At 45.6% G+C, this 26937-nt stretch overlaps 1 protein-coding gene, 1 long non-coding RNA gene and 2 other non-coding genes across 4 annotated transcripts in view; 1 reads left to right on the forward strand and 3 right to left on the reverse strand.

Annotated features, from left to right (window-relative positions):
- Positions 1 to 4687, forward strand: part of PARN (poly(A)-specific ribonuclease) — a 45815-nt gene extending 41128 nt beyond the window's left edge. The window contains exon 24 of the mRNA XM_053365974.1: positions 4510 to 4687. Within this exon, the coding sequence (XP_053221949.1) occupies positions 4510 to 4562 (53 nt within the window). The 3' untranslated portion in view covers positions 4563 to 4687. The remainder of the gene's footprint in view (positions 1 to 4509) is intronic.
- Positions 98 to 26937, reverse strand: part of LOC128402108 (uncharacterized) — a 32450-nt gene continuing 5610 nt past the window's right edge. The window contains exon 2 of the long non-coding RNA XR_008327607.1: positions 98 to 576. This is a non-coding gene — a long non-coding RNA (uncharacterized LOC128402108). The remainder of the gene's footprint in view (positions 577 to 26937) is intronic.
- On the reverse strand, positions 21226 to 21295 carry TRNAM-CAU (transfer RNA methionine (anticodon CAU)). Its single transcript has one exon. It is a non-coding gene; the product is annotated as a tRNA-Met (tRNA).
- TRNAI-GAU (transfer RNA isoleucine (anticodon GAU)) lies at positions 23642 to 23722 on the reverse strand. Its single transcript has one exon. It is a non-coding gene; the product is annotated as a tRNA-Ile (tRNA).

Raw genomic sequence — 26937 nt, forward strand, 5'->3', positions numbered from 1 at the left:
CGCCAGGCACTCCTGTCTTCTACTGCCTCCCGCAGTTTGGTCAAACTCATGTTCGTAGCTTCGAGAACACTGTCCAACCATCTCTTTTTTTATATATATAATAATTTTTATTAATTTTCCAACACAAATAAACAATCATATCAAAATTTCCACAAATTTAACTCTGTTTGGACTTCCTTCAGCTTCTCTGACAATCATCCATATTTACCTCTCAGTTACGCATTTCTTCTGTTTATATTGCCATTAACCTTCCCTCCCACTTCTATTTCTTTCTAACAATATATCTCAACTTTCACAGTGCTTCTTGAAACCCCACTAGCGTTGTTTGCACATCACACGTTCTTTTCAGATAATCAACAAATTTTCCCCAGTCCTCGATGAACTTTTGGTCTCGAAGATATCTAATTTTCCCAGTTAATCTGTCCAGTTCTGCATAGTCTGTCAGCTTCAGTCTCCATTCTTCTACCGTCGGTATTTCTTCTTGTTTCCATTTCTGGGCCAGTAGGATTCTTGCTGCTGTAACTGCATATTGGAAAAGTTTAAAGTCCTTTCTTCTTATTTCCTCTCCTGTAATCCCTAAAAGAAAAATCTCTGGTTTCTTTACAAATGTACATTTTAACATCTTTTTCATTTCATTGTATATCATCTCCCAAAATCCCTTCACTTTCTTACATTCCCACCACATGTGATAAAACGTTTCTTCTGTTTCCTTACATTTCCAACACTTATAACACGTCTTATACATTTTTGCTAATTTTACCAGTGTGATATACCATCTGTAGAACATTTTCATAACATTTTCTTTTAGTGCCATACAAGCAGTGAATCTTAAGTTCTCCTTCCACAATTTTTCCAAATCCTCAAACTGTATATTGTAACCAAAATCTTTGGCCCATTGTACCATTACTGATTTAACTTCCTCATTTTTCATATTCCATTCCAACAGTATTTTATACATTTTTGACAAAATTTTACAATCATTATTTATCACTTCTGTCTGGAACTTTGAATCTTTTTCTACATAACCCCTTTCTTTTAATATATTTTTTAAACATTTCATTAACCTGAAAATAATCCAACCAGTCATAAACATGAGAACACTGTCCAACCATCTCATCCTCTATCGTCCTCTTCTCCTTGTGCCCTCCATCTTTCCCAACATCAGGGTCTTTTCCAGGGAGTCTTCTCTTCTCATGAGGTGGCCAAAGTATTGGCGCCTCAGCTTCAGGATCTGTCCTTCCAGTGAGCACTCAGGGCTGATTTCCTTCAGAATGGATCGGTTTGATCTTCTTGCAGTCCACGGAACTCTCAAGAGTCTCCTCCAGCACCATAATTCAGAAGCATCAATTCTTTGGCGATCAGCCTTCTTTATGGTCCAGCTTTATTGTTAAAGTAAAGGCACAAGTTACCTTTACTTAATTCTAGTGTCAGACTAGGCCAGTGTTAGTTAACACAAAACAGGGTTAGGGTACAGCAGGATTCTACTTGGCAAAGGTTTGATTTGTGGCAGCTGGGTAGCTCAGTTGGTAGAGCACGAGGGTCGTGGGTTCGAGCCCCAGGTTAGGCGAAAGATTCCTGCATTGCAGGGGGTTGGACTAAATGACCCTCATAGTCCCTTCCAGCTCTCCGATTCTATGATTTTTTGAGCAGTGATGCTGTTATCCCTTCCAGCTCTCCGATTCTATGATTTTTTTATCAGTGATGCTGGTATCTTGTGTCAGCCCTCCAACACTTCTGCTCACAACTCAGCACTGCCAAGCTGCTTCTCTCTTTTTTTTTAACTGCATCTTAATTTATCTTAGGTCTCACATCATTCTTGAAGCTACTACTGAAGTTAATCAAATGCTGCGACAGAATTTAAGCTACTATAATTCTTTTTCAAATATATTTTAAAGACTTTCCATTTAGATACAAACACCTGTTTTGGTTTGTTCTTTATTTTTTCAGAGAAACTGTCTAGTTCCGCATATTCAATCAATCTTTGAATCCATTCCTGCATAGATGGAAGTTTATCAGATTTCCAAATTGCAGCAATTAGGACTCTTGCTGCCACTGTAGCATATAAAAAGATGTCCTTTATTTTTTAAGGGAAGTTCAAATCCGTAATTCCCAGAAGGTAAGCTTCTGGTTTTTTATTGAAAAAGATTTTTAACAGTTTTTGTAATTCTAAATAGATGTCCTCCCAAAACACCTCAATTTTCTTGCATTGCCACCACATATGGTAGAAAGTGCCTGATTTTTCTCCACATCTCCAGCAGTCACCTAGGACACCTTTGTGCTTCTCATTATGCACAAGCAAACTGCAACTAAATGGGAGAATAATTCAAGCTGTCCACATGTGACTGAATAGCAGGCCTCTTTGTCCCGAAGGGCTTGTAAACGTCTCGATTATTGCACTCTGCTCCATGTGAGGCTACCGTTGCACCACATCCGGAAGCTCCAGCTGCTACAAAATGCTGGAACTAGACTATTGATGGGAACAGGATATTGCCAGCACATAACCCAGGAGTTTACAAGTTTGGTGCCCAGATATTACGAGGCCAGGTTCAGGTTCCTATATTTATTGACGAGGCCCTTAGCAAGTTGGAGCCAACTGATCCCTTATATCCCTGCCTGGTCACTAAGATATTGGGACAGTCTCTGTTGGTCGTCCCCCATGGCTCAGATGTGCAGCTCATATTAACCAGAAGCCATGCATTCACCATAGTGACCCTTGCCTGACCGAGATTAGATGGGCTCTGAGCTTCAGGCACATGACCATGACTTCCTTACTCCAGGTAGTGTTTGGAATTATTGTGTTATGATGAGTTTTTACGGTTTTATTCTCTGTGTGGTTTATTTTTATGTACACCGCTTTAAAAACGCTAATGACCAAGTGGTTGTATTAGTGCTTGAAACTACAGCTCCTCAGTTATTTGAGCAGTCATCCCCACATACTAAGTTCTTGAATGCTGTCGCAGGCTGAGAAGCAATTCCGACACTCGTGTGTTTTCCTTCCCTCCAGGCCTGTCAAACTGGCGAACCCAAGCCTGCCTTCTTACTACTTACAACCACCCTCCTCCTCCTTAGTGTCAGTGTTGCCTCCTGTATGACTCTGCAGGGAGGATGATGGAGACAAAACTAGGATTCGGTGGTTCTGCCTATTGCACTTCTCTCTAGCGCCACCTGCTGTTGGCCTCCCTGTCTTCTGCTCTACCAGTCCCACTCAGCCATTTGCTGGGAGTTGTAGCCCAAAACACCAGGAGGGCAGCAGGTTTGAAAAGGCTGCTTTTAGTTACGGAAGCTCTGCATAGCTGCCCTGCGTGCCCCAAGTCGCCCTTGACTATAAGACTCATTTTTACACCCAAAGGGCAGCGGCCATGACAGCCACAGCCAACCTCAGTCCGTAACGTCACTGTGCCGCTTTATGGCTAAATGAGGCCCTGACACCCTTCCAAATTACGTTGTTTGAGACCCAGCTTTATTTATTTATTTGTTTGTTTGTTTGTTTAAAGATTGGTTGATTGGGTCTATATATCACCTGCTCGCCAAGGCTCCCAAAGCAGCTTGCAATGTAAGCACTAAAACAAATACAGTGGCACCTTGGTTTTCAAACGTCTCTGTTGACAAACATTTCGGAACCCGGACGCCGTAAACCTGGAAGTAAATGCTTCTGTTTTCGAACGGCTTCCCCTGAGTTTTCCTCAATTTTCCCAGTTAAATTTGCAAACCGCCCTTTGCACCTTGGTTTTCAAACGTTTCAGAAGTCAAACGGTCTTCTGGAACGGATTACGTTCAAAAACCGAGGTGCCACTTATTATCTTATAACACGAAGACTTGGCAGAGCCTTCTGACGGTCCATGAGCTCCCTGGCCTTGGTCCTTACTGGGGATCCCTGCACAGGCATGAGCAGAGTCTGCTCTTCCGCTTTGACACACAAGACCATAGAATTGCCATTGGAAGGGACCATGAGGATCATCTAGACCAGCGGTTCTCAACCTGTGGGTCCCCAGATATTGTTGGACTACAACTCCCATCATCCCTGAGCCAGTGTGGTGTAGTGGTTAAGAGCGGTGGACTCGTAATCTGGTGAACCGGGTTCGCTTCCCTGCTCCTCCACATGCAGCTGCTGGGTGACCTTGGGCTAGTCACACTTCTCTGAATTCTCTCAGCCCCACTCACCTCACAGAGTGTTTGTTGTGGGGGAGGAAGGGAAAAGGAGAATGTGAGCCGCTTTGAGACTCCTTCGGGTAGTGATAAAGCGGGATATCAAATCCAAACTCTTCTCTTGTTCTTCTTCTCTGGCCTTGCTAGCTAGGGGTGCTGGGAGTTGTAGTTCAACAACATCTGGGGACCCACAGGTTGAGAAAGGCTGATCTAGTCCAACTCCCTGCAGTACAGGAATCTTTTGCCCAACTCAGGACTCGAACTTGACAACCATGAGATTAAGAATCTCGTGCTCTTGCCAGCTGAGCTATCCCAGCTGCTAGGATGCTCTCCATAACCACTGCATCATGTGCTTTCCTCCAGAAGACCTCCCGGCCCAGCCCACCCAACTTTTCGACGTTCCAGACACGTGGTAGCATCCGGCTACGACACCAGCGCGAAGCAGACTCCCAGTTCGGACGAATCTGCAGCCCCTCGCACCTCGGCCGGGCTGCCCTTTATTTTAAAACGAAGTTGGGGGGGGGTGTTTATATAATAGACACAAATAAAAAGCAAGATGTCTCTCAGCAATCATTTGAAATTTTTTTAATTAAAGAATACCCTACGGAACAATCATCGCTGCCGCCACTCCCCCACCTTCGTACATGTGTGCGTGTAACACGTCGGTTTTGTTGCTTAACCTGAAATCTTACTTTTTGCTCGTCATAAATGTTAGAAGACTGAGTGTTTGGTATTGATCACCTTTAAACGGCATGTACCCTGTGAAATTCGCAAAAAGAAGAAGCTGTGTGTGTTGTAACTTTGCTCCACTGCTCCATCAAGGGGGGGGCAGGGGGCGGTTTATATGCAAGTTGTCTTTAGTCCAGATTTTCACCTGTTGTTGCAACTTGGCCAGTAACAAAATGCTTTCAGCCACTTGACTCCCTTTCATTCCTCTCTAGGATCTGTACCCCCACCCACCCCTTTTCCTCCCCCAGCCCCTTAAATTAACATCCTTTGTCTTGTCTTTTTTTTTTAGGGGGGGGCCCACTATTTTCCTCAACCTCACCTTTCATTCGGGAAGTATTTGAGTGTTATATAGAGGTGGGAGGGGGGGGTCATCCTTTTCCTGCTCCCTTTTCCCCTTAACTTTGTGGGTTGTACAAATGGAAACCTGCGACATTAACCAGCCTTAGTTTAAAATACAAAACAAAAGATCTGCTTTGGTAGATTTCATAAACTTGGTTTGATATTTAACATTTTTGTATCATGGAAATGAGAATATGGGGGGCGGGGAATGTATTTCCATAAAGTGAAAATTAAAGATTTTTTTTCTTAGGACTTGGGTCTCTCTGTGTGTGCTTTTAAAAAACAATTTTGAATCAGAATCAGAAGAACCTTTTATTTGCATCAGCCACTAGCCATAGCAATAAACTAAGAATACAACTTACTGAAGCTAGAAGCAAAAACTTAACTATACAAAATACATTCTGCAGGTTTACAAAAAACCACAATGTTCTTGTTCCCCCACCTTGCAAAAAAACAACCAACTATTTTAGGGTTAATAAGGATTGCATCACAAGCTGTAGAAGAGGGAACAGGTTTTCCCAGCCAGATTTTTTTTTAAAAAAAGTTCCAGTTGCTTGTTGATCAATGAGGGCAACCTCAGATGAAGACTGCGCTGAATTTTTTCTGTCACCCATTCGCCTTCTTCAAATCATGGGTTTGAGAAAGAGCCCTGCGACATAGGCTCACACTATTCATGGCCACTTGGAAGGGGACTGAGCCGCCTGGAGTGACAGCAGAAGGTTGGGGAACCCTGGGCTTCCAGAGGTTGTTAGACTCCCAACTCCCATCAGCCCCAACCAACATGGCCAATGGGATGATGGGAGAGCGTAGCCAATGAAGGGCCAAATGACCCCAGCCCTGAACTTACGCCTCCCTACAGTCTCTGCAACATGAAGCCCACCAACTGTTACTGGACTCCATGGTGATGGGCTGGGCTGCTGGGAGCTGGAATCTGGCAGCATCCAGAGAGATCCCCCCGCTCTTCCAACACGTGCTACTATCGAGCCTCTTGTGCTTGCCGATCAGAAGGTTGGCAGCTTGAATCCCCATGACGGGGTGAGCTCCTGTTGCTCTGTCTCAGCTCTTGCCAACCTAGCAGTTCTAGAGCACACCAAGTGCAAGTAGATAAATAAGTACTACTCCAGCGGGAAGGTAAACGGCGTTTCTGTGCGCTCTGGTTTCTGTCACAGTCTTCTGTTGCGCCAGAAGCGGCTTAGTCCTGCTGGCCACATGACCCAGAAAACTCTGGACAAGTGCTGGCTCCCTCGGCCGGAAAGCAAATTGAGCACTGCAACCCCATAGTTGCCTTTGACTGGACTTAACTGTCCAGGGGTCCTTTACCTTTACATGCTTACAGCAGCGTCATACCACTTCAAACCACCATGATTTCCCACCAGAGAATCCTGGGCACTGTAGTTTCAAGGTGCTAAAAGTTGTCAGGAGAGCTACGGTTCCCAGAGTTCCCTGGGAAGAAGGGCTGATTTGTTAAAACCACCATGGAAAACGTAGCTCTGGGAGATGAAGAGGGCTCTCCTAAGAACTCTCAACACCCTTAACAGCTCCCAGGATCGTTTGGGGGGGACTGTTCAAAGCGGTGTGACACTGCTTTAAAGGTGTTGCGCAGACAGGGCCTGGTCTGGGTCTCTCAATAGCAACCCCATAGTCGCCTTTGACTGGATTTAACCATCCAGGGGTCCTTTACCTTTTTTATATATATATATATACTTTTACTACCACATAATGACCGGATCCATCTTGCAACCCTTTTGCACCCAGCAAGCTGGGAAAGGAGCAAAGTTCAGCAGCAGAGGTTCCACGTTCAATCTGTCTCCAGGTAGGATTGAGAAGCTCCTTCCTGAACCCCTGGGCAGCTGCTACTTGTCACAGAATTGTAGAGTTGGAAGGGGGGGTCCCCAGGATCATCTGTTTATTAATAATATTTTATTACGAGGATTGCCTTTATAAAAAGATACGAGCGGGGGGGGGAGTGAGAATGCACAAAAAAAGAATACTGTTCTATTACCCTACATTTATACAGATGTGTATATTCTTATCCTAATACACGATTGTCAATAACCTAATACAGTCTGTGGAGACTCATTCCAAATACCATTGAAGTAGCTTCATATGTTACCAATGGTAGCTTACAGCTAGAATTTTATTTATTTTTTTAAAATGATATTTATTAAGATTTTCCACCGTAGTACAATAAAAAATAAAAAAAACAAAAAAAGGTTAAAAACACATACGGTTCACAATCCTTATTTTCTATAACATATTTCCCTGACTTCCCCACACCTCTCCCTCTTGTATTCCAGGTCAGATTGTTGGTTCAACAAGTTCTTATCCCTATTTTTAAACCTTTTTATATTTAGTTCTTTTTTAAAAAAAAACCAATTTTGCCTTATAGACTTCATATTTATACATCATTGCTTATTCTTTAAACCTTTTTCTAAAGTCGGCCTAAATTCCCTTCCACGATTTCCCCAATTTTCATACAAATATCCAAACAAAATAAAAACAGAACAAGTTAGATTATACACCCTTTGGATTCCCAAACTCCACCCCCCCCCCTTTCCCGGTTTCAATCCCCAACAAACGTCCATCAGTCCATATACTATCAGCCTGGAGACCTCACGTCCGAGGCTCTTAATTCTCTCTCAATTCCTCTCTGCTGGTTTTTTTGATAGTCCTTGGTATTAAGCACCAAATCTCGGAGAAGCTCTAGTCCAATAGGGTCCATGTTTCTTCCAGCCAGACCTCCATACTTAAAAGTGGAGCCTGAATCTTGTTTTACAGCTAGAATTTTAATCCATTCCATTTATCTGTTGACGGTATCGTAATCTGTTGAAGGTCTTCCTAATGTTGCCGTAACAAAGGCAAATTGCTTGGCTCCCCTGCTCTCCCCGTCCCTGGGCAGCTGGAGAATAAATATGGAATTTGCTTGCATATTTGTTCTACAAAGCTTCTGGCCTCGGCTGGCTCTCGACGTCTGCCAGATGAGCAGATGTTTTGGCTGTAGAGGATCCCACCGCAAACTGCGCGGCTCCTTGCTGCAAAGGCGGTTTTGTTTAAGCGAAGACAGAAGTGTCCTTGTGTAGGCCGACAGCTCTGGCTCCAGGCTATAACCAAAGTGATGTTCTGTTCCCCGCACACACACCCCAAAACAGAAGCATTGCTCTCCAGCTGCAGCGCTGGCCCAGGAACTTGGGCATCCGGGACACAGTTTTCCATACCCTAAAAAAAGTATAGAGTCTGGCCGCACAGCCCAAAAGTACTGCAAGAAGTTAGGGGGCTTTTGGAGCCCACCAGAACAGCTAGACATCAAGTTAAAAAAGGTAAAGGGACCCCTGACCATTAGGTCCAGTCGTGGCCGACTCTGGGGTTGCGGCACTCATCTCGCTTTACTGGCTGAGGGAGCTTCCAGGTCATGTGGCCAGCATGACTAAGCCGCTTCTGGCGAACCGGAGCAGCGCACGGAAACGCCGTTTACCTTCCCGCCGGAGCGGTACCTATTTATCTACTTGCACTTTGACGTGCTTTTTAACTGCTAGGTTGGCAGGAGCAGGGACCGAGCAACGGGAGCTCACCCCGTTGTGGGGATTCGGACAGCCGACCTTCTGATCGGCAAGTCCTAGGCTCTGTAGTTTAACCCACAGCGCCACCCGCGTCCCTAGATATCAAGTACATCATGGCAATGTTGAGAATCTTTTTCCAGGCCGGCATCTGGCATAGACTGGTTGGATACAGAGGAATAGAGGGAGGAACCAGCTGAGGAACCCCTAAGGCAGCCTTTCTCAACCTGTTGGTCCCCAGATGTTGTTGAACTACAACTCCCATCACCCCTAGCTAGCAAGGCCAGAGCTCAGGGATGATGGGAGTTGTAGTCCAACAACATCTGGGGGCCCACAGGTTGAGAACCACTGCCCTAAGAAGGCTCAGAGCCCAGGGATTGGGAGTGGGATGACAATGAGTGGTCAGAGGGAGAAGAGAGATAACCCTGGGAAGAGCGAGGTGTCAGAAGTTGAAAGGGCAACAGGACTCAGTGAGCAGGGAGAGCCTGTGGCAGAGAGCAGTCCAGAATCCGAGGCAGAAGCAGAGGCTGGAAAGGAGCAGAGCCAAGAGGCAGAGATTTGGCAAGTTGCTAAAGAAGTCAATGGGTCTCCCTCTTCTGCGGCAACCAGCTTCCCTGCCTGCAAGCCTTCCAGAACCAGAAGAGGTAAAGGAAGGCGGAGCAAAGACAGTCAAGGCCGGGGGTGGAGCCTGAGGACACCGCTGGCATCCATCTCTCGACCAAGTCAAACTGCTGCCAATACTTATCTTTTAGGTATTGCATGTGCACAGATCCAGCCCATGCTTAAGGCAACCATTTGGCACGCGGCAAGAACGGTTTATTGAGCAGCGGCCTGAATTGGAAGCGTTTATCTGCCGCCGCCCGCATTCCTCAGAGCAAAGGAGCTAATTTATGTTAGTAATTACGAGTGCTGAACAGAACAGGACAGTTAATTAGAAGATGATCAGGCGATGCTGAAACCAGGCAAGATGCAGAACAAGCTGAAGCAGATGGCATTTTTATTTTATTTTTTATTTTATTTTTGGAGCTTGCTGGATCAGGCCAAACAGGGGGCCCTCATCCTGTTCTTAACAGTGGCCAACAAGATTGCTCCCTAGGGAGGCCCACAAGCAGGGACTGAGTCCTCCAAGTGGATTCAGAACAGGCATAGACTGAGCTATCCAGAAAGATGGCCTGTCTTATCACGTGTGTTTACTGCTCTGGGCTCTGTTGGGAAGGCGGCTGGGATATGAATGTAATTAATATTGTTACGGTTATCATTTTATTTTAGTATTATCATTTAATAGAATAGTATCCTATGCTTGTAAGCTGTGCCAGGGATGTGAATGTGGAACTGAAGAGGTGCGGTGCAAAGTTTAGAAGCAAACAAGCAAGGCCGCTGGGCCCTTCCAAACTGTGCCCAAATCCTCAGTGTGCACCAGTTCCTTATCACTCTTGTTTACTGCTGATTAGGGTGAAAATATTTCCCTTTTCAACAATGCCATTAGCAGTGAATGAAATGGGAGTGGGGGGGAGAGGGAGGCTCAGGAAAGCCAGCCAAAGCAAAGTCTGAAGTCTGCCTTGTTATTTGTGCTATGTAGCCACTATAAAATGCAGCTGCTAAAATGGGAGCAAGGCAGCCTCCAGAAGTCACTGGACTCCAACTCCCATCAGCCCTCTCTGTTGGCCACACTGGGCTGGGATGGATGGGAGCTGGGGTTCACCAAGATGTGGGTGCACACGGTTGAAGAACACAACCCTGGACTCCCTAGATCAGGCACAGACAAACTTGGCCCTCCAGATGTTTTGGAACTACAACTCCCATGATCCCTAGCTAACAGGACCAGTGGTCAGGGATGATGGGAATTGTAGTCCCAAAACATCTGGAGGGCCGAGTTTAACTATGCCTGCCCTAGATGGTGGACAAGGCTGATCTACAAGTCTGAAGGTCCCTCCAGACTAGGGTTGGGCGATATAATGCTAAATCGTCCCAAACCGGTTTTTTTAAAAAAATAATATTTATTACTTTTCCAACAATTTAAACACTACAAAAAGAAAAAAAAAGAACAATACAATACAAAAACACTACATAACACTAACACATTAAACTAACAAAACAAAACAAAAAACACATCAAACAACATCAAATCAACATCAAATCAACATCAAACAATTTCAATATCTTATCTTTCATTCACTTATTTCAGCGACCTCCTCACACCTCCCTTTTTGTATTCCACTTCTGTTAATTGTTTCAGCAATAGTTTCCATCTTCCTCTGTTTTCTATCCTATAACCGGTTTGAAGTCCACAGCGTGATATCGGTTTCAAAATTTTGGACCTGGCGATATATCCCAACTCATTATATGTTTGCATGTGTGTGCTATGCAAAAGCCAGAATGGGGGGGAAACGGTTAAGCCAACTACTGTCTCTGCATAGCTCCATCCTTATTTCAGACATTGTGATATATCGGGATATCAGGATGTTTAGCTGGTGATATATCACAATATTGAAAACCAGTTCTCACCCAGCCCTATCTACTCCAGACTGGTGTGTGCACGTGTCCTGCAACATGTCAAAGATGTAATAATAGTGCATTAATGGTAAATTTTGGGACGCAGTTGGCGCTGTGGGTTAAACCACAGAGCCTAGGACTTGCTGATCAGAAGATCGGCGGTTCGAAACCCCACGACGGGGTGAGCTCCCGTTGCCCGGTCTCTGCTCCTGCCAACCTAGCAGTTCGAAAGCACAACAAAGTGCAAGTAGATAAATAGGTACCGCTCCGGCCGGAAGGTAAATGGCGTTTCTGTGCGCTGCTCTGGTTCACCAGAAGCGGCTTAGTCATGCTGGCCACATGACCCGGAAGCTGTACGCCGGCTCCCTCGGCCAATAAAGCGAGATGAGCGCCGCAACCTCAGAGTCGGTCACGACTGGACCTAATGGTCAGGGGTCCCTTTACCTTTAATGGTAAATTTATTCCGGGCTGTCCATGCATCTTCTAGGCTTTATTGCTTCTTCTGCAACGCTCCCCCCAACATTTCTGTTTTACTTCCGTCGGGGGCAGCTTTGCACTACAGCGCAACAAAAAAAGACACAAGCAGTTTCTCTTAATGCAAATGCTATTTTCACTGACGCATGCATGTCTATTTACACTTTCCCCAAAATATTTGCATCCTTGTAAACTTTCTCTGGCTGTAGAGCTGCACTGCAGAATTTGTGTGACCTTTAAAGGATGGCTCGTCTTTAAATCAGAACAGAATTGAATTCCCTGCCCCACCATTCCTTCAAAGCTTTGCATGGCTTCAGTGCAGATTCCCGTGCCAAGGTAAAGGCAGTGCCAGATTAATGTATAAGCTAAACAAGCTATAGCTCAGGGGCCCCCTCTCTTGGAGGCCCCCAAAAAATTTAAAGGGGAAAGAAACTGGATGTACATTTCCAAAATATAAGATAAAAAGCAAATAAAATGAAACCTACATACAGCAAGAGTGTTTTGTGTTGTGTAGGCTCCTATGGTGCAAGTCATGGGCCCCACCTGCTAGCCTGATCCCTAAAATATCACTGGTTTGCTCATTTCTATATATAGGGTGCCTACATTCTGCATGTGCAAATGGCTTGAGATACCTATTAGGTCCATAAATTACCATATAGCATATACTCAACACAAAAAACAGCGACAATTTGTTGACCTCAAAGGACAGCTGGGCATATAAAGGGCCCCATTACCTTCAGTAGCTTAGGGCCTCATCAAACCTCAGTCCAGCCCTGGGTAAGGGTCACAGCCATCGCTCTGCCACTTTAACCTCTAGCTCCGCAAACCAGGGACATTATGCCCCCAGTAGACTGCCCACTAGGCAATGCAGCCTTCAGGCTGGGAAAGCGTCCTTAGCCCTGCTGTACATATTACCATATTGGCCTGAATATAAGCCACACTATTTCCCCAAATTCTAACCGTGAAAACTTAAAGCGTGGCTTAAATTCGCGACCTTACAAAAATGGGCTTTTATGATATCGCTGCTGAAACATACAGTAAAACGGAACACACAAAAAATGTTCTATTGCCGATTTACAAGCTTGAGACTGTTTAACCCACTTGTGGGTCCTCTCTAGTACCCGTAGGATTTTCGTATACATTTGCCATTTAAGGGTGTGAGTGCCTGCGGAACTGTAGCAACTGAATAGCAATTTGCAATTTTAGCAATTGTAACTTTCTGGGTAGTTTCCCCCTCCTGCTATAATGTTAAAGGTGCGGCTTATTTGTGGGTGCGGCTTATATTCGGGCCAATACAGTATTTACTACAAAGAATGGAGGTAGATGGAGGTAGAAACTGTCTCTCGTGCCTTGTTATGCTGCCGTTTCTGCGGATTTATTACCCCTGCTATGCAAAAATCTCTAAATGAATCCGAACTTCAATGTCTAAAATCCCTGGTAGAGGGGAAGGATCCTGAGATCACGTTAAGGGTAGCCAAATTCTGTGCGATTGCCATAAAACTTAGGGAACAAAATGTGCTATCATAATGATGAAGGCCTTAAATAATAATTTTAGGTTATATTTTAGTGACTTAAGTTTTAATTTAATTTAACTGTTGCTTTTTTTAATTTAACTGTTTTAATTTAATTTAACTGTTGCTGTATCTGTTTTGTTCCTGTTACACCCAATTGCAAATTCAAATGTATCCCTATCATGTTTTATGACTTCCTTGATATTGTATGTGAGCTGGAACTGGTCTGTGACCGAAGTAATAAACTCATTAATACGGTACTCACTACAAAGAAAGTCCCGGCTTGTTCGATGGCGTTTATTCCCAGGCTGGTATGCCCAGGCCTGCCGTCAGATTCGGAGCAAAACGCATCATGTATTTTGGCCTGCAGTCAGCTCAGCTCTCGGCTATGGCAAGGCTCCCAGACCACTTGGGCTGTTGTCCTGTGTTTGCTTCCTAATGGGTTTCAAAGATCAAGAGTGCTTGGAGCGTTTGCTAAGCCATCTACCTGCTTTTCCCCGAGGGTATCATCACCCAGAAACTCCCAGGGCAGGGCGTTCCTGAATGTGCCAAACGGCAGCAAAGATGAATGCGCCAGGCATTTAGACAATGCCTGCATTCCCCAAGCATTTGGCATTTCAGACTATGCTCAGTTTCATTCGCGGCTGGGTCACAGCACACGCCGCTGCAGGAAACGGTGCGCGCAGCTGCCACTTTTGTGAAGCAAGCTCTCCCTCCAATGCTATTGCTTTTGTATTGTGCGACGGGGTGAGCTCCTGTTGCTCGGTCCCTGCTCCTGCCAACCTAGCAGTTGAAAAGCACGTCAAAGTGCAAGTAGATAAATAGGTACCGCTCCGGCGGGAAGGTAAACGGCGTTTCTGTGCGCTGCTCTGCTTTGCCAGAAGCGGCTTAGTCATGCTGGCCACATGACCTGGAAGCTGTACGCCAGCTCCCTTGGCCAATAAAGCGAGATGAGCGCCGCAACCCCAGAGTCATCCACGACTGGACCTAACGGTCAGGGGTCCCTTTACCTAATGCACAACTGCACCTTAGGCTCCCAAGAGCATCAGAAGAGCTGGCTGGATCAGAACAAGGGCCCATCTAATTCAGCATCCTGCTTCGTCTCCACCTCCCATTTGGCTCCCTTGCCTTTCACCCCACAAGATCCCACCAACACTGATGGAATCGCCACCACTTGCAGCAAGCCAAGTCCTCTGGGCAACAGCCCAACCATGTGAGAAAATTCAGGGCTTCATTTATCCCCGCAGTATACTCCAGAGAAGCAGGCTGTTCTTTCTGACCTGCATCCCCATGCCTTCCAAAGAGGATGGACTTCTCTCTCTCCTGACTGGGCCAGGAGTGCAGGAGAGCAAGGGCAGCGTTCCAGGAAAAGCAGACAAGAGTCTTCCTCCCTCTCTCATAACATGTCCAGTGCCGATGCTGAATGGTGGACGATTGGGGAGAGATAAAAGGAAGTATTTCTTCATGCAGTGCATAGTTAAACAGGGGGCAGTGATGGCGTCCAACTTGGGTGTGTTGTAAGAATTTAGGGTCTCAAATATATAAATTAAATGTTCATAAATTTACAAGGCAAACACATTCAGTGATACCTCAGGTTAAGTACTTAATTCGTTCTGGAGGTCCGTTCTTAACCTGAAACTGTTCTTAACCTGAAGCACCACTTTAGCTAATGGGGCCTCCTGCTGCTGCTGCGCCACCGGAGCACAATTTCTGTTCTCATCCTGAAGCAAAGTTCTTAACCTGAAGCACTATTTCTGGGTTAGCAGAGTGTGTAACCTGAGGTACCACTGTACGTAAGTGTTATGGATGTATGGGGTTGCTCGTGCGTAAGTTGCCGCCACTCTTGGCAAGGTTGCCTAGTTAAACCTTTCCCTGGCTGGACAGCCTTCACTCCGTGGCTGTCTCAGTCGCTAGCAGAATCCTTCAGTGGGCGTTTCCTGAACTTCTTCCAGCATAAAAGTTCCTTGACGCCAAGTCTCCACCTAGCCTCCCTGCGCGGAAGTCTTCTGTGCAGGGTGGGCGTGGGCAGCGGAGGACCCGTGCTCTCTCCGCTAGTCTCAGGCGAAGAGTCCTGGAGCCATCTCTCTGAAGCCCCCCTCTGCCCCCCTTTCTCCCTGGTGTCACGCTGATTTCCTTCCCCAGCCGATGAGTCCCCTCTCTCCCTGCTGGGCCCTTCTTCGGCATCGCTTGGGAGCCTTGCCTCCACTCCTGGCTCCGATGGCAGTTCCCTGATAGTAAGTATATAAACCACATGTCTGAAATAGTACAGGAGAGCAATCCTGAAACTATTTTGACTCTCCCAAATTGACCTCAAATGTTTCTCTGCACGGAGGAGGGAAATGGGAAAGCCTCCCCAGTGTCATATTTACCATCGCAAAAGAATGGCCGGCTGCCAAAGTAAAGCAATCACTGGCCATTGTCAGGTATCCTGGCAGACAGGATTTCTGTTGTAGACCGCCTCCTTCTGTGATGTTGTTAGGAGCCCGTCCTCCACTCGAGTAGGACTCTGGCAGAGACACATGCCCAACTGGCATGTTCTCTCCCTCCTGGTCGATCATTTAGGAGCTTCATAAGCTTTCTTCAGCCCGAACATTACAGCGACTGATGCCAATAGACACTGGCACACTTAGGGATCCGCAGAGTCTTCGCAGCTTGTGTAACAGACCTCAGCAACTCAGCATTTTGCCTAATCTACTTTATTTATATATAAACACACACAGAGCACTGCAACATGGCTCCCTCTCTCTCTAGCATCAGACAGCAAAGAGAAAAAGAACAAAGGACAATAGTCCCACTTCACGGAACACAGTAACACAAACATCCTGTCTCCGTCACTTCCCACTTTGTGGAGCCAAAACATGCACCGTCATGTGAAAGACAACAATCCCATGACTGCAGTCACGGAGCAGGAATTCTAACAGTATGTATGATATGATGCTCTTCCGGCTTGTCAACATCCTTCTTAAATTGTGGTACCCAGAATTGGATGCAGCGTTCCAGGTGTGGTCTGACCAAGGCAGCATAAGGTAAAGGTAAAGGTACCCCTGCCCATACGGGCCAGTCTTGACAGACTCTGGGGTTGTGCGCCCATCTCACTTAAGAGGCCGGGGGCCAGCGCTGTCCAGAGACACTTCCGGGTCACGTGGCCAGCGTGACAAGCTGCATCTGGCGAGCCAGAGCCGCACACGGAAACGCCGTTTACCTTCCCGCCAGTAAGCGGTCCCTATTTATCTACTTGCACCTGGGGGTGCTTTCGAACTGCTAGGTTGGCAGGCGCTGGGACCGAACGACGGGAGCGCACCCCGCCGCGGGGATTCGAACTGCCAACCTTTCGATCGGCAAGCCCTAGGCGCTGAGGCTTTTGCCCACAGCGCCACCCGCGTCCCTACAGGCAGCATAGAGTGGATTAAAAGAGGATTATTAGACAAATGCACAGAGGAGAGGGTTATCCGTGGCTATTAACCATGATGGCTCTGCTCTGCCTCCACGGCTGGAGTCAGTATTGCTCCCATATACCAATTTCTGGAAATCTCAGGAGGGGAGATGGCTCCTGTGTTCAGGTCCTCCTTGTGAGTTTCTCACAGGCAGAGTCTGGTTGGACACCGAGAGAACAGGAAGCTGAACTAGATGGACCCTGGCCTGATCCAGCAGGACTCTTCTGATCATAGCTCTCAACGTTTCCCTTTTCTTGCGAGGAATCCTATTCAGAATAAGGGAATTTCCCTTTAAAAAAGGGAAACATTGACAGCTATGCTTCTGATGTCTTTATTCTCGTAGCAACCAGCAGATACAGCACATGGTTGATTTAAGCACTGATCACAGCAAAAGGAGCCACCAGCAACTGGTTGCTCTGGCAAGCGGTCAGAATCATGCTCAGATTCTAACATAAACTGGCGATGTTCAGGGTATTTATTCCAAAGAGATGAATCACCGAGCTGCGAGAAAGAAGACGAAAACACAAGTCATTGGTGCTTTCATCTAGATTTTTTTTAAAAAGAAGAAGAAAGAACACATTTTTTAAAAGAGATTCTTTTCAGCCCTTCACTGGATATTCAGGAAATTGCTGCACCTTCAAGAGTATTAATCACACACTCATGGGGCGCCAAAGATGTGAGGCAGGAATGCTGAGCAAACCAACCCAAGCTGAGGAATTCTGGAACGGGTTTGTAGGGGAAAGGGAAGAGGAAGGTCTGGGAGGATTAAACTCTCCTGCTCCTTCCAGCTGGGATCAGTTCCCCTCTCCAGAGGGAACCAACCTACTGAAGGCCATTAATCATTATGGCCTGAGGCATCTCCCAGTCCTCAAGTCTAGAGTGAGGGAGATAAGACTGTCTTCTACCTCCCCAGATGTCTTCAGGGCCATTCAGTTGCCCGTCACAATCTGCAGGCTGCCAGCTTCCTTCTGAGCTTTCCAATGGAATTATTATTATTATTATTATTATTATTATTATTATTCTCAAGAAAATCACCATTTTATAGTTCAAATCAGGGAAAACAAATACAGTAAATGGACAAAAGTACAAAGAACATGCATTACACGGGGAAATTAAAGGAAGCCACGATCGGAAGTGGTAGCAACGAAACTGACCAATCACCGTGCTAGATTCCAACTCCTACTTCACACATTAAACGCTCACTTCAGTCCAAGACTCAGGAAACACTGTGACAGGAAATGAGGCCGCCATTGGGGTGGCAACAGAACTGACAATTCACCATGCTAGAGAAGAAACTATTAAAAAAAAAAAAAAAAAAGCTTCTTCTCCCGTTAGATTCGCAACACTGGAGCCTTGTTCTCTGGCTTCCAAAGACTAAACTACAGGTAACATTGCTGTTTTGCTATTAGCATCCAGTCAGGATTGGGACATCTGTGAAAGACAGAGAAGGCTGCTGCTGCTGTTTTTAAACCTTCTCCTCCTGTCTGAGGCACCCCAGAAACTTCTAGTTAACAAAGAATGCTGCAGCACGATTGCTGACAGGAGTGAGGTCTTGTCACCATATAACACCTGTGCTCAGAGATGAAGAAGAATTCTGAGAACTAGTCTGTTAAGGGCAGTGTTTTTTTCTGGGGGTACGCAGGGGTACACATACCCCTAAACAATGGATATATATTTAAAATCTCAGCAGCATCATCCTCCAGCTGGATGCGGACAGAGGCCCCATGGCTGGAAATACAGGACAAACTGCATCCTGTATTGAATCAATACAGGACGTAGGATTTTACACTGAAATACTGGTCAGTTCTGTATTATTTAGGATGGGTGGCAACGCTGTGTAACTGTTGGCCTCTCTTAACTCTGTGGACTTCGCCTGCACACCTCTGCTTGCTTGATCACTGGATAAGGAGGGCAGTCAGCAAAGAAGGAATGGGTACAAAAACTTATGGAATATGCAGGAAAGGCGAAACTTACCAGAAGAATAAGAAATTGCGATAACAAACTTTTTTTTATAAAAAGAATGGAAATGGTTTGTTGAATATTTACAAAGCAAATATTTACAGATGAATTGCAGACAGATAAAAACATTAGCAGGATTATTGTAATAACCTGAAGTTTCGTAAGTGTGTATCCAATGAGAATAGGGACGTCCTAAGGAAAAGTGAGGTGCTGTTTTGCAGGGATTGGCCAAGTATACAAAGCATTTTTACAGGGAAGTAATAAATTTACACACATTCTCTTAAGATACACCCTTGCCACACACATGCACACAAACACAGCATCTTCACACTTTCTTTCTAAAGACAGATAAAGTAGACTCACTTAGACACAGTTCCAGCAGGGCAATGCAAGAAAGCATGCCGATTTTGATTATTTATACATCGTCCTTAAAGGCACCACCAGCAGAAACAAGAATGAAAGTCAGAGGAAAACAATATCAAAATGCAAGGAACAGAATCAGCACAATAGCCTAAGCTGGCCTTCCCGACCAGAGATTGTCCAGTAGTTTTGGACTACAACCCCCATCAGCAACCCTGCCATCACGGCCATGTTGCCTGAGGCTGATGGGAGTTGTAGTTCAAAGCATCTGGAGGGCCTCAGTTAAAGGAGATTGGCTTGAGCAAATCAAAAGGCCTGTGCCTTTGAGTGGAAATGGCATTCGAGTTGGCACCAGGCAATCTTCCCTGGGAAAAGCATTCCCAAGTCAGGGTGCTACAACAGATAAGGCCCTGTCACAAGCAGGGATGGGGGGGAGAAATTCAATTCAGTTCACATTTAAAGGCAAACTTACCAAACACACATTTTTCCAAAACAAGTAGCAAACGAAAACACCGCCATCCTTCAAAACTGGCACTTCTCCAAATTTTGCAATTCAGTTCTCCTGCCAAGTAAGTAATGTGTATTTAAAAAGCCTTGGCTAGAGTAAAGCCTGCATATTAATGCATCTACAGTGGTACCTCGGGTTAAGTACTTAATTCGTTCTGGAGGTCCGTTCTTAACTTGAAACTGTTCTTAACCTGAAGCACCACTTTAGCTAATGGGGCCTCCCGCTGCTGCCGCGCTGCTGGAGCACAATTTCTGTTCTCATCCTGAAGCAAAGTTCTTAACCCGAGGTACTATTTCTGGGTTGGCGGAGCCTGTAACCTGAAGCGTATGTAACCTGAGGTATGAAAACAGCATACAAAAGTTATATGTGGTGGGAAAATATGTACATTAGGCAAAACTACAAAAATGTGTATACTGGATAGATTTGCATTAAAATGCCGATGCAGAACAAACATATGCAGAAATGTGTAGAACTGTGCTCGAGATTGAAAAAACAAGAAAGTGAAACCAAATTTGTGTAGATTTACTCATCCATAAACGGCACGCCATATGCATCGCTTCTCATCCCAAACTATTGCGGGGGGCTGCAGAAAGGTCTTGAAGTCAGGTCTCTACCTGCAGGACTGATGTCTCCTGCAGGTCAGATCCATTTGTTCCCAACTCTTTAACGGTCCTTAATGGTGCCCCAAATCCACCACCTTGGGGGTCTTCCTCACCTTACCTCATGGTAGAGAGCATGCAGTTAGCAAGAGTCATAACCATGCAGTGATCTTCCATCACGGCTGAAAAATGGCTCCATAAATAACACGGTCAAATATTTTAACAGCCCTTCACTAGATTAATGTACTATTGCCTCGAAATGACAACTTGAGTTTAAAATAATAGAGTGCGTGGGGGGGGGGGGGAGAGAATGCAGCTTACTTTGGGCCAAGTCAAATACCATCTGGCTCAACAACTCCCTAAATATTTGAAGCCACACCCCGGACTAGAAAAATGGGGTGGAGGGGAGGAGGAGGAGGAGGAGAGCAAAAGCTGGTTTTCAGCCACAATATATAGAGCTCCTGATTAATTCTGAGTCACGGAGGAATCTTGGAATCCTGGTCTCCCTCTTTCTCGTGAAACCCAATCCTCAATGAGGGCCTTCTCAGTAGTGGCGCCTGCCCTGTGGAACGCCCTCCCATCAGATGTCAAGGAAATAAGCAACTACCATGTTACCTCAGGTTAAGTACTTCAATTCGTTCCGGAGGTCCGTTCTTAACCTGAAACTGTTCTTAACCTGAAGCACCACTTTAGCTAATGGGGCCTCCTGCTGCTGCGCCACCCGAGCACAATTTCTGTTCTTATCCTGAAGCAAAGTTCTTAACCTGAAGCACTATTTCTGGGTTAGCGGAGTGTGTAACCTGAAGCATATGTAACCCAAGGTACTACTGTATCTTACTTTTAAAAGACATCTGAAGGCAGCCCCGTTTAGGGAAGGTTTAGGGAATGTTTAGTGTTGTATTGTGTCTTTAACATTCGGTTGAGAGTCACCCAGAGTGGCTGGGGAAACCCAGCCAGATGGGCAGGGTATAAATAATAAATTATTATTATTATTATTATTATTATTATCATCTTACTACATCCGAGAGATTACAGAAGGGATAGAAAGAGCCACCGGCCATTACAGAAGGGAAACTGAGGATCTTCTAGTCCAACCCCCTGAATGCAGGATTAAGCAGCTGTCCCACACAGGGATCGAACCTGCAACCTTGGCATTATGAGTACCACACTCTAACCAACTGAGCTATGCCAGAGCCAGGCCTAAGAGCTTCTGCATTCCCAGTGGGATTTTGGATTTAGAAGACCTTGCCCAAGAACACCTAAGGACTAAACTCAAAAGTTGCTCCTTAGCTCTTGAAAGGTGGAGTCAGGAGGGAGGAGGAAAGGCAGGCAAAACTAATTTTTTCTTCACATGGCACATAATCGAACTACAGAACTCACTTTCACAGGAGGCAGTGATGGGTACCAACTAGGATGGCTTAAAACTGGATGAGAAAGGCTATGAATGAATGGCTTCTACACACGGTGCCTATGCTCAGGGCTGGATTTAGGTTTGATGAGGCCCTAAGCGACTGAAGGTAATGGGGCCCTTTGTATGCCAAGTTGTCCTTTGTCAACAACAAATTGCCGCTGTTTTTTTGTGTTGACTATCTGCTATATGGTAATTTATGGACCTAATAGGTATCTCAAGCCATTTGCCCATGTGGCCATGCAACTAGTCCATGCAGAATGTAGGCATCCTATATATAGAAATGAGCAAACCAGTGATATTTGAGGGAGCAGGCTAGCAAGCGGGGCCCATTACTTACATCATAGGAGCCTATACAACACAAAACACTGTTGCTGTATGTAGCTTTTATTTTACTTGTTTTTTATCTTATATTTTGGAAATTTACATCCATTTTTCTTTTCCTTTAATTCTTTTGGGGGCCCCCAAGAGAGAGGGGCCCTAAGCTATAGCTTATTTAGCTCATACATAAATCTGGCACTGCCTATGCTTCTGAAAACTGGAAATCACAAGAGGGGAAGGGCTCTTGTACTCAGGTCTTGCTTGCAAGCTTCCTGTAGGCATCTGGTCGGCTATGATCTAGTTGAGATTCTTGCATTGCAGAGGGTTGGACTAGATGACCCCCTGGGGTCCCTTCCAACTGTACCATTCCATTATTATTATTATTATTATTATTATTATTATTATTATTATTATTATACCACCCTATACCCGGGGGGTCTCAGGGCAGTTCACAGAATAAAATCAGGACATAAAACCACAAAACACCCAACAAAAATAAAACAACAACACGATAGCACCCTCCCAAAAAAAACACATTTTAAAAGGGCATAGGATGTAAATCAGATCAACCAAAGGCCTGGTTGAAAAGGAAAGTTTTTGCCTAGCGCCTAAAGGTGTACAGTGGTACCTCGGGTTAAGAACTTAATTTGTTCTGGAGGTCCATTCTTAACCTGAAACTGTTCTTAACCTGAAGCACCACTTTGGCTAATGGGGCCTCCTGCTGTCACCGCTGCACGATTTCTGTTCTCATCCTGAAACAAAGTTCTTAACCCGAGGTACTATTTCTGGGTTAGCGGAGTCTGTAACCTGAAGTGTCTGTAACCTGAAGCATATGCAACCCGAGGTACCACTGTATAATGAAGGCGTCAGGCAAACTTCCCCAGGATTCTGGATGAGCCATTGGTCTGATCCAGCAAGCCTCTTCTGTTGTTCCTGTGACAGGAAGGACCCTGCCTTGGAAGATACAATCCCAGGTCTCAGTGTGTATCCTGCCACCCACAGCCCCAACAACCAGGTCCAAATTCCCTGCCGTATCTGTTTTTGTTTTTTCCCAAAGTCACCAATCAGCCCAAGATGGAGAGTGGTTATCAGGCTCCTCCTGCCTGTCAACTTAGCCCACCAAAATATTTATCTGCTCGCTACAGTCAAAGCACGAGGTGTTGGGCTCGACGAGCAAGCGGTCCTCAAAAGAGATCCCAGCAACTTGCCCACAACGTTGCTTTTATTTTATTTTTTAATAAAAATTTTATTCATTTTTCTTTTTCATTCATTACATACATCTCAAATTCTTAACATTTACTATGTATTCCTCCCTCCCTCCGCTCCTAGGCTTCCCCCCAACTCCCGGTTCTGGTTTGTTTCTCCTTTCACCCACTTTGCTACCTCCTGACAGAAAAAGTTACTAATAACATCATCAAACCTAAAAACATAAAAGTAAAAGTAAGTACACCGTAATATTTCTCTATCTTCTACACATTTTCTAATACAGATAGTGTGAATGTTTATTTAAATCCACACAATGTTGCTTTTAATTACGGTTTTCTTTCCGGGAAGGAAACCTTGCCAGCAGGTATCAATGCTTCCTAAGCTCAGGACGGAACTAACCGCCCAGTAACTCCCAGCCAAAGTCCCAGAGAATACACTTGGGGTAACAGAAGCAGTGCTGTTTCGCCCAAGAAACAAACACTATGGATAAAGCCCTTGTCAAACTGGGAAGGGCCATGACCTAGTGGTCATAGAATCATAGGATTGTAGAGTTAGGAGGGATCATTCAAGTCCAACCCCCTGCAAGGCAGGAATATTCAGCTGTCCCGTGCAGGGATCGAACCCGCAACCATGGCGTTATCAGCACCATGCTCTAACCAACTGAGCTATGCGGGCAGAACATCCATCTTGCAGGCAGAAGGTCCCCTAAACTAAGTTACAGTGGTACCTCGGATTAAGTACTTAATTCGTTCTGGAGGTCCGTACTTAACCTGAAACTGTTCTTAACCTGAAGCACCACTTTAGCTAACGGGGCCTCCTGCTGCCGCCACACTGCCAGAGCCCAATTTCTGTTCTTATCCTGAAGCAAAGTTCTTAACCTGAAGCACTATTTCTAGGTTAGCAGAGTGTGTAACCTGAAACATATGTAACCTGAAGTGTATGTAACCCGAGGTACCACTGTATACGAAAATCTAGCACTGTTCAAGCAGTTCCCCCAAATTCAGCTGAAAACCCAACTCTGATTTGCTCCTGGCAAACAGCTGAAAGCCTGCAAATTTTGATAATAAACCTGATTTGCAATGGTGGTTGAATGATTTTGATGGCAACTGTATCTGAGTTTCTAGCACTGCTTGCAGGGCTCTATTGAATGGCCTTCTGGTGTGTGGAAAGGCGACGCAAGCAGCCCTGGATGAGGCAGGTGACTCAGGTGCTTTGGGACATGTAGGGGCAGCCTGACTGCGCCCTCAGATTCACTCCAAGACCCGTCCAATGAGAAGCACACGTTCCCAAGGCTCTCCCGCTCCCGTCTCTAGCGAAACGCAACCCCATCCCTGCCAAGCCGCTCCCAGGAGGCCCCCAGCGGCGCTCAAGACGTCTTCCCGGGATTTACGACTGACTAAACTCGTTGATCAACAGGTGGTCCTCCTCGGCGGGGTTTAGGCTAAAAATAAGGCAAAGGTAAACGCAGCTCCGTGGGCCCGCAGGTGTTTTCCTCCACACCAAGCCGTCGGTGGCTCCAGCCTTGGAGAAAAGTCGGCCGACCTGAGTCCGGCCGACCGGAAGGATACTGCAAGAGCAATAAGGATTTTTAGGGGCATTATGGTGGTGCAAAAGAAACACATCTGCCCCCAAAAGTCCCTCATTTTCCCTGCGTTGAAGAGCAATGATGGTGCTGGGTAAATAAGTTTATGTTTCACACTCGTACAAAGAGCTCCGAGTGCCAGGCGAGGTTATGATACAGTACGATAATCTTTATTGTCGTTGTCCCATACAGAACAACGAAACTGAAAAAAACCTACATCAGACATTCAAAAACCAACAAGCCAGCTATCCTAGCTATCCCAGCCTGGTTAACCCCCTAAAAACTCTGATACCACATAATTAAATACATAAAAAAAAATTCTCTGTCCTCCCACCTTTTCTCTACACAACCACCTTGTGAGGTAGGCTGAAAGAGAGAGAGTAACAGGCCTACGATGACGCAATGAACTTCATGGCTGAAAGGGGGTTTGTGCCTGGGTCTCCCAAGCTCTCGTCCGACCTCCTGACCAACCGCTACACCACAAAGTGAATCTTGGCATATATACTAACCATGTATATATTCTTAAGTTGTGGGTTTTCGGCAAGGTCCCTAATAAATAAATCGTTGAGATCCAGTGTTAGAAGACCCCTTTAAATTAATGGACATGACTAAGGCTGTGAACAAGCCAGATGTTTAAAGCACATCCCCTTCTCAAAAATATATATATATATCCCAGAAACTGTAGTTTAAGGGTGCTGGGAGTTGTAGCACAGTGAGGGGGTAAACTACAGTTCCAAAAAAAATGGGCTGGGGGGTGGGTGTCATGGTATGTAAACAGCCTTAGGTCCGTTCATTTCGCTGCATCTAACTGAGTGGGGATATACAACCCTACATTACACAGAGGAAAGTCAGGCAGCCCACGACAATTTGAACATAACAGGCAAGCATTGAACAAGAGCCCACTCACATGTTGCTGTCATAAACCCAGGTTTGCATACCAAGGCAATGTTGGCTCCCAAGTTTTTGGGTGGCCTCGGGTGAGAGAGTAAGTGCTTCCCTTACTTCCATCGTTGCCAACTGCTGAGGCTCCTCTGCCTCGATACCAGACAAAGCCAATGAGCAAGCAGGCAATGGCAGTCGCTCCTCTGCCTTTCTCACTGCTGGAATTGGCTCGATTATCCCCTCCAGGCTGGAGGGGCAGGTAAACAAGCAAGCTGCAATGGTGAAAAGGAGGGAAAAGGTTCGTTGTCCGGGAGGAGGAAGCTATTGGGGTGTGAGGCCTCAGCACATGCCGACCTATGACCCCGACCCTGTGCACCAAACGGACATTGAACAGAGAGCCAAAGCAAATGCCAATTCTCAGGGCAGGTCTGCTATGCCACACAGAATTATTTGGATACAATTCTGTACGCACTGCGGGTCCCTATTTAACATATACAACCAGCATTAAGAGAGGAGGGACGGGCAAATTCGCCAGTTTTCATTTCCCTCGGTTTTTCGTTTTTCCAGTCTTCAGTTTTCCACATTTTCACATCGGTTTGTGATTTTAATTTTTTTTAAGTCCTCGTGAAAATTCGACAGCATCAGAGTGCAAATTTCCACATTTGCATGCATTTTGCCCAATATGCTTTTCTCTTTTTTTGCAAAGTGGTTTCCCCAAATATAATGCATTTTCTTGCAGGGTATTTTCACTAATGTATGCATATTTATGCACAGTTTACCCTGGTGTATGTATTTCTGCAGCCCTTCCTCGGCTGGAGGACTGCATTGCAGAGAACTGTGGATTTTGAAGGACGGATCTGTGTTTTGGTTCTCACACTGATTCAGAAAGTACCAGTTAGGAGAGTTGGCCTCCATATGGGAACCGATTCTAATTTCTCCTACATCCAATATGCCAACATACTGGTAATGTACTTCAAAGAACAAACACATTTGTACATGCGTTACAAGCAATTTAACACATAGAGGTGATCCTTATTGCTGGTTGTGTATGTACAATTCCTTGCTACATTCATCACACACGTTTTTAGATGTACACGCTGACAGAATTTGGGGTGCAGAGAAGCCCATCGCCCCCTACAGAGTCAGGTTTCATCAGTCCAGCCTCCCACCTTCCCACAGGACGATTGTGGCTCTCCCCCAAAACATGAAATCCTCGTCCAAAATCCGTATCGGGTCTGTACCTTTCTTAGGCCAATCACACAGTCACAAAACAGCATGCAAGCTTCTGATTACCCCAGGACACTTCCTCAGGCTAGATGGTAAAGAAAACGAAGAGTTCTGGGGAACTCAGATGCCTTGGGGGGCTATCTTTGAAGGGAACTCGGAAACTACAACTAATCCAGAATGCGGCAGCTAGACTGGTGACAGGGAG

This window comes from Podarcis raffonei, chromosome 14 (assembly GCF_027172205.1).
Source record: "Podarcis raffonei isolate rPodRaf1 chromosome 14, rPodRaf1.pri, whole genome shotgun sequence".
NCBI lineage: Eukaryota > Metazoa > Chordata > Lepidosauria > Squamata > Lacertidae > Podarcis > Podarcis raffonei.